Source organism: Rhinoderma darwinii, chromosome 2 (assembly GCF_050947455.1).
Source record: "Rhinoderma darwinii isolate aRhiDar2 chromosome 2, aRhiDar2.hap1, whole genome shotgun sequence".
NCBI classification, from domain to species: Eukaryota; Metazoa; Chordata; class Amphibia; order Anura; family Rhinodermatidae; genus Rhinoderma; species Rhinoderma darwinii.
Window position 1 is genome coordinate 90478304 of NC_134688.1, and position 7672 is coordinate 90485975.

Sequence of the window (7672 nt, forward strand, 5' to 3'; positions counted from 1 at the left end):
ACTGTACATAATAATTGTCTTTATTGGAAATACCCATTTAAGTGCATGTAATTTTGAATTTTTTAACTACAGTCATTGGATAATAACATTTTTAGAGTCTCTAAACTATAAAAATAGTAGAATTAATTCACTAGGATCAACATTTGCAGTAGATTCAAATTGATGAACATTTTGTTTATTTCAGTAAATTGCATATATAGTAATTCTCTAACATATTAGAGAATTATTATCAGCAAAACTCCCTTTATAAGCAGAACATTTTAATAATAAGCTCATAGGACAGGAGAAATTCCCAGAGGCTTCATGCTAAACTCATCAAGAGATATAGGCTCATAATAGAGAAAAGTGGGGTTACAGGTTAATGATGAAGATAAGTTCAGACCAATAAAAAAAATACTACCAACAAGTTTACCGTTTCTACGAGGAGGTCCTAAGACGCAAACGATATAATGATATATAATAGAATTCTATATTCATATCAATCCTATTCTATTTATCTGCTTGTTTTTTTATTATAATAGAAGAAACACTATCTCTATTGTAACTATATTATAATTACATCAAGTTTATCAGAAGAAAGCATCTTACGCAACCAATGTAAATCACAGTTATCATTATCTTTAATGACACATGTCCCGATGAAATGATTATAATTAACAATTAACCAACATTTTGTCCGTTACATTTTCTTATTGATTTATTGTACTCATATAAAGACCTTCTATATGTGATCCCCGACAATACAGACTTATGATGATCATGTATACAAATAATTTTTGCCTTTTTTCAATCACATAATAATGAGTTAAACTTTGACAAATCTATAATGTTTGTTTGGTGCTAACATTTACAGCAATAGAACTACATCTGAACTGTCCTTCAGCACAGATGTTACTAAAGGTAGTAGCAAGGCAAGGGTTAAGAGCTGCAGTGGAAAAGACAGGACCACCAAAACCTGGAGCTCAGCCTCCTGAGAGGGGCTGGGCTTAGATACAACCTTAGTAAAGGGGAAGGGGATGTGAGGCTACAGTGGTCCCACACTCTGGAGCAGCAGCCAGTCAGAAGGGAGCTGTCCAGCTTTCCCTGAGCCTGAACTCACTCAGGAGAAAGCATCTTCCTAAGCCAAGCACTTCTAGAGAAAGCTGCAAGTCTTCAACTTTCTACAAAAGGGTAAGGTAAAATATAATTATTGTCCTTAAAGGTTGTTGTTTTTTATACTGCATACAATGCTGTATATTATTATTATTATTATTATTATTATTAATATTATTATTATTATTATTATCATCATTATTATTTACCATCCAATCGACTTTGGTGACTATGAAGATGTTTCTCCAGAATACTCTATTGTCTACCTGCTGCATATATATATATATATATATATATATATATATATATATATATATATATATATATATATATATATATATATATATATATATATATATATATATATGTATATATATATATATATATATATATATATATATATATACATACATACATATATATGCGCTTATACACTTAAAGTGTGGCATTAGAGAACTTCAGTATGCCATAGATTTCATTGATTAATATACTAATGGTTGTTCATCAAAGAATATCTTTAACATGTATAATTAGGTAAAGTAGAATTCATATACATTTTTTATTTATAGTAATATATTAAATCAATAATGAAGGAGAACAAAAAATGTTTTGAGCTATACATCAATTTAAGCAAGTTCCACTGTAAACTGTGCAGTACTTGATGCAGTTAGCTATGACCATAGAGTGCAGTGACATATCAAACAGACACTTAAGGGGTTTTCAAGTTATTGTAGTATTTTTTCTTCAACACTATATAAGGCAGTTTTAGAATCCAATTCTATTAGTTTGTCCCTACAGATTTTAGAAATTGCACAGAATTTGGCTCTAAGGTAGACCTGATGATTACCAATACGTCAAGGTGATATTGCTATTGGATTAAGAGTTAACTCCAAGTGTTACTACAGTCCATAAGGATATGACACAAAACACTGATAAGAAACAGAAAGTCTTTAGAACATCGGAGAAGCTAGCCGAGAGAAGGCACATCAGAAGGGTAGCTAAGAGGGGTGTTAGGCGCTAATGGGGTGTCAACCAGCCACTCTACCTTGGTCAGGGTATTTAAATGCAGGTCTAGGGCAGCAACCTGAATCTTTGCCCCAGGAAAAGGAACTTAATATGTAGTTTCATTTAGGTGAGCGTACACTAATATATTTGGGAATTGCATAAATAACAATTGCCTCACTTTAGACGTGGGAGCAGTAATAGAATAAACCCCACCATAGAATAAAGAAAGGAAGACCTGCATATAAGCAGGTAGGGCAATTTGATTTATCTGCAGTCCTGACAGTTTATTACCTGAATTCTACCTCTTGTATAAGAAGTCATTCTGATGATTAGCATACATTATGGCCATTCTATGTATGCCATTCTCTAATATGTTAGTGTCGGTTCGGAACTGTTAACTTTTCATATAAGGTTGATGACAAAGGTTAGAAGCTTTTAAAATAGAATTAACAGAGACAACACTGAGGTAGCATGCAGACCATAGATGGGATAAGCCAGTAATTAAAATTTCTACTGCACCCCATTTCATAACATAAAAAGTAATCTACTACTTGGTTATTGTCCCGTGCGTGACACAGAGATGCTAGTTATCTAACAGTACCACTATTTATCCTTTTCTGACATATATCAGAATTTAGGTGAATAACTAACAATCACCTAGCTATAACTTTTACTCTATAGCAGAATTGAACTTTTTCAATAATATAAGTAGGTTTGTGGGCATAGTAAAAAAAAGAAAAAATGTATCACTGCTTATATGAACAATCTGATAGTTATCCAATATTATCCTTGTCCAATAGCAGCATACATTATAACAGGGGTATTTTTGCATTGATCCATATGGTAAATTATTTGATGACTGCTGGTAGATACAACTGTTGTAGAAATAACATGTAAAAACTATTTTAAAGTTGTCAGACCTATGGAACAGATTGTCACCATACAGATGTAGCCATCTGTATCTTGACTTTTAACTCATTAAATATACAGTGTCAAGTCATTTTAAATTGACTTTTTAATGGATTTCCAATGGCTTTTGTTGTGTGATATCAGTCAAGATAAACTTGGCTAGATCCATAGATACATAATTTATTGTTAGAAATATCTATAATGAATGAACAGAGGCTTTATGTATATATACAGAGGTTATATATATATATATATATATATATATATTCCTCAATAAATCCCATCATATTTTGTGGCCCATGTTAAACACTTTCAATAAGTTGTAAAAATCTAGATAAAGCATGTGCTCTGTCTTCTAGGCTCCCCCATACTCTGTTGGGGCAGCCTTGTTGATATGATCCTTTCATTGGAGCTTTACAGCAAGCCTGCCCAAATTGAATGCAGCAACCAAAGAGACAAGACATGCTCCGCTTACGTAGAGCACGCAGCATGAACCATAAGTGACACTTCTGAAGAAATAATTCACTAACAGAATATGTTGGAAAAAAAAAACCAAAAAAACCTCTTTAGGATGCATAGAGAAGGAATAACTTTAAGCATGGTGTTATAGTAAAAGTGTTTCATTGGGTAGCAATAATATTACATAACATTATAGCAAGTACATTATATATTTTTAATATTCACTCTTATGGAATGGAATATTTCTTTATTAGTGTGTATGGGAAGCATCATTATACTAATACACTAACATATATTGGCATATTTTATAAAAGGGATCTGTTGATAAGAATAGAGATAAAGAAAGGGAGACAGATTAAAAAATGTTTACCTAGTATATTAGAATATGCAAATGTCATTTTTTTTATATATGGTATACAAATGCTTCATTATACACCAATGAGTTTTACTAGATTATAATAAAGTTATATTGGTTTGTCATTTATTGCAGGAGTCATATCAGACTGCTGACATGTCAGAGATGGTTAGTGTTCATGGGTGGATGGATGAGGCTCTTAGTTCTCAGGATGAGATGAATGAAACCAGTCAAGGACAGTCTGCATATGACATGTTATCAGGTCTCAGTCATGAGGAACATGGGAGCATTGATGGAGAAGACGATGAAGAAGAAGAGGAGGATGGAGAAAAGCCAAAGAAAAGAGGTCCAAAGAAAAAGAAGATGACCAAGGCGAGGCTTGAGAGGTTCCGTGTGCGGAGGGTAAAAGCTAATGCCAGGGAGCGCTCAAGAATGCATGGACTAAATGATGCACTGGATAGCCTGAGACGGGTAATGCCTTGCTACTCAAAAACACAAAAGTTGTCCAAGATTGAGACCCTCAGACTCGCTAGAAATTACATTTGGGCATTATCTGAGGTCCTGGATCAAGGACAAACTGCAGAAGGGAAAGGGTTTCTGGAAATGCTCTGTAAAGGACTCTCACAGCCCACCAGCAATCTGGTAGCTGGCTGTCTACAATTAGGACCACAGCCCATGTTCTTGGAAAAACATGAAGATAAATCAAGTATGTGTGACTCATCACTTACTTCTCATGCTTACAGTTACCAGTCTCCTGGCCTGCCAAGTCCTCCATATGGTAATATTGAAGCCCACCACTTGCACTTGAAACCCCCAACCTTTAAAACTGTTGTGGACCCAATGGTGAACCATACCTTAAATTGTACCACTCCTCCTTATGATGGTGCCCTTACTCCTCCACTAAGCATTACTGGCAACTTTACCTTGAAACAAAACGGATCGCCAGATTTGGACAAATCCTATCCTTTTCGATCACATTATCCTTCTCTTGGGCTTAGTGGTTCTCATGGTCATGGCTCACACTTTCAAACTGCTGTTCCCAGATATGAAATACCCATTGAAATGGCCTATGAAGCATATCCACACCATACCATTTTTACTGAGTAAATTTTCTCAGTAGAATGAAACCTGTAACTTGACTTTATATAAGTACGAAAAAGCCAGAACTTTTATCTTCAACTTTCAGACATAATAGAAAGCCACCATCACCTCAAACTGCCTCTGACTCTTTACTATACTTAGAAGTTATTGCTACTGTATCCATAAATCTGGGTATCTTTTGTATTTTTGTTTAACATATTTGCTATCTCTGTATGGCCTATAGCCAATATGAAATTGAAGACATTGTATGGCATCCTTGTACAGGGATTACAATACTTAGCTATTCTGATGTCATACATCTGCACAAAATTCAACAATTAAGGTACATTTAATAAATTCTAATGTCCCTTTTCATTCCTAGTTAGCAGAGAATATTTAGGCTTAAGCTAATGATAAAACAGTCCTAAATGAGGACCAGACAACATTGTAACATTGATTTTACTATTGCAATTAATTTGTGATGAAATCATAGGACATAACACTCAGTCTTTGCACAAAATAACTGAATTGCACTTTGTTGTGTGGAAAAATTACAATTTATAAATCCATTCCATTGGCACCTTTTGACATCTAAGGCTCTGTTCACATAGGCATTGTTTACTTCTCTCTGGACTCCAGTGTTTTAGACAGCCAAAATAGCACAGCCAGCAACACTATTCTGTCCATTACAAACACAGCAACCCTAATGGAAACCTGACAGACCCCATTATAAGTGAATACAATTCATTTAAAAATGGATCTTCCATATTGGTCATGACTTTGTTAAGAATGGACGATGGCAGCGTGAACAGAGCCTAATCATTTACATAAATGCTGTATATTCACTGTACCAGCAACCACGTAGCATAATGATAAAAAACAGAAAACAACAAACCAATGGTTCAACCCAACACAACTTAAAAGTTAAGCACATCTATTTATTTTTTTATTTATTTTGGTACAATGTTTGGTTAAATGATGTCTAAAATTAGAAGCGAAACCCATTTGTTGATTTAAATATGCCTTCTTTGATATTATTGTTTTGTATGTTTTGTATGTATTCTGTTCCATTTTTATTTATGAATTTTATGTTTAATTTATATTATTTATTTTAATTTATTTTTGCATGGTGTGTGATTTCCTTCTAACCTATTCATCCAATACAATCTAGAGATTAAAATATTGAATGAAGGTTTTATAGTATATTAAGGATTCATAAATTACTTTCTAAGTCCAGTCATATATGTTCTATGTTTTACTATTAACGTAAGTAAAATTTGCAGGAGTGAAACACAACTTGAGCACAGTATTGGGAACTGGGTATTGATGTTTCTTTCTAAAATCGTCATACAAAATATGGACAGAACATGTAACAAATGCCTCTAGGGACGGTTTCAGATGGCTGTAATGCAGCCACGTTTTAGCATCTGTATTATGGCTGCAATACCTGGACCTTCCACAGTTCTAGTAAACCGAACTAAGATCACCATACCGTTCTACGTTCTCATTTTGGTTCAATAGAAACCGCAGGAGGTCCAAGTACAACAGCAGTAATGCGGACGCTTAAATGTGGCCTAAATGGTCTTCGTCTAGGTTGCATAGTTATTTTATTATTGTAGTTAAAAAATGATGTAATTCAGCAATTGCTGGGTGAATATTAAGAATTTGTCTTGCAGTTTGGGAGAAATCACTTGTACTGTATGAAAATCCAATAATTATTCAAGAAAAAAACTGAAATAAATCTATATAAATTATAATAAGGTAAAAAATAACAAACATTGTCTACTGCACTTGGGATATTGAACTGATCATTTGATTGTAATCACAATCGCGTGATCGTCATTCCCCAATGTAACAAGTCCCAGAGCCAAAAACAGGTTTCAAAACTATTTTAGTAGAAAGACAACATTTTTAAAAACTGGCCTTTGTAGCTTAGACCTTAAAAAGAATAGATGTGAACACATATTACTGACACTATGCAATTTGTATTATTGTTTCCTCTATTCCTTGTACATTTTTCTATCTACAGTGCAACATTATGTTCCCACTCGTCATCTTCTCTCTGTTCTTGCAAGCTGTGCCATTTTATAACCTTCTGCTCCTACCCAATTAGAATAATGCATTATATTTTGTCTAAATTACATTAGATATACATGCGAATATTGTTATTCTTAGGGATGAAACTAGTCACAAAGACTATTCCTGAGACTTATGTTTTATACTGGATATTGGAAAAGTTTTATTCTTTTGTAAAGAACTTAAAAAGCATTTTTGACACCAATAAAGTCGTGAAACTTGTTTAACGTGGTTATATGCTATTATTTTTGTGCTATTTTTGCTATGTGAACATAGGGTATTTGTTCCAGTGCCATCAGTGCTGCTATTAAGCTAGCTTGGGTAACTGCCAGGTGCCAGCTGATTGTCTCCCACACAGATCTGTCATCATGATATGCTACTATCACAATTAAAATAACATGTAATATCAGGAAAATACAGCAAGCATTGGACTTAATTCAAATCCTCTGCAAAAATCTGGCACAATATGCCCCATATAGAGCATGCAGCGAACTCGAAAATCCACAGCATGCCCTAAAAAACATGCAGAGTTTTTCTGATGTGTGTGAATAGGGTTTCCTCTCTGAAAACAATAGGGGCAATTTAGACTGGCATTTTATATGTCAGCCTAAGGGCTTATTCAGACGAACGTTGCGTTTTTGCGCGTGCAAAAAAACGCTGAGTTTTGCGCGCGCAAAAACCACTTGACAGCTCCGT

The 7672-nt window shown here is 34.1% G+C and overlaps 1 protein-coding gene across 2 annotated transcripts; it reads left to right on the forward strand.

Moving 5' to 3' along the window:
- Nucleotides 1–1043: 1043 nt before the first annotated feature.
- NEUROD4 (neuronal differentiation 4) lies at nucleotides 1044–7208 on the forward strand. 2 transcript variants are annotated; one of them, XM_075850120.1, is made up of 2 exons: nucleotides 1044–1170; nucleotides 3956–7208. In XM_075850120.1, the coding sequence occupies exon 2, from the start codon at nucleotides 3977–3979 to the stop codon at nucleotides 4925–4927; it is 951 nt and encodes a 316-aa protein (XP_075706235.1). In that variant the 5' UTR covers nucleotides 1044–1170; nucleotides 3956–3976; the 3' UTR covers nucleotides 4928–7208. The 2 variants fall into 2 exon arrangements, with proteins under 2 accessions (XP_075706235.1, XP_075706234.1); XM_075850119.1 differs by having other exon boundaries at nucleotides 1091–1175.
- Nucleotides 7209–7672: the final 464 nt, after the last annotated feature.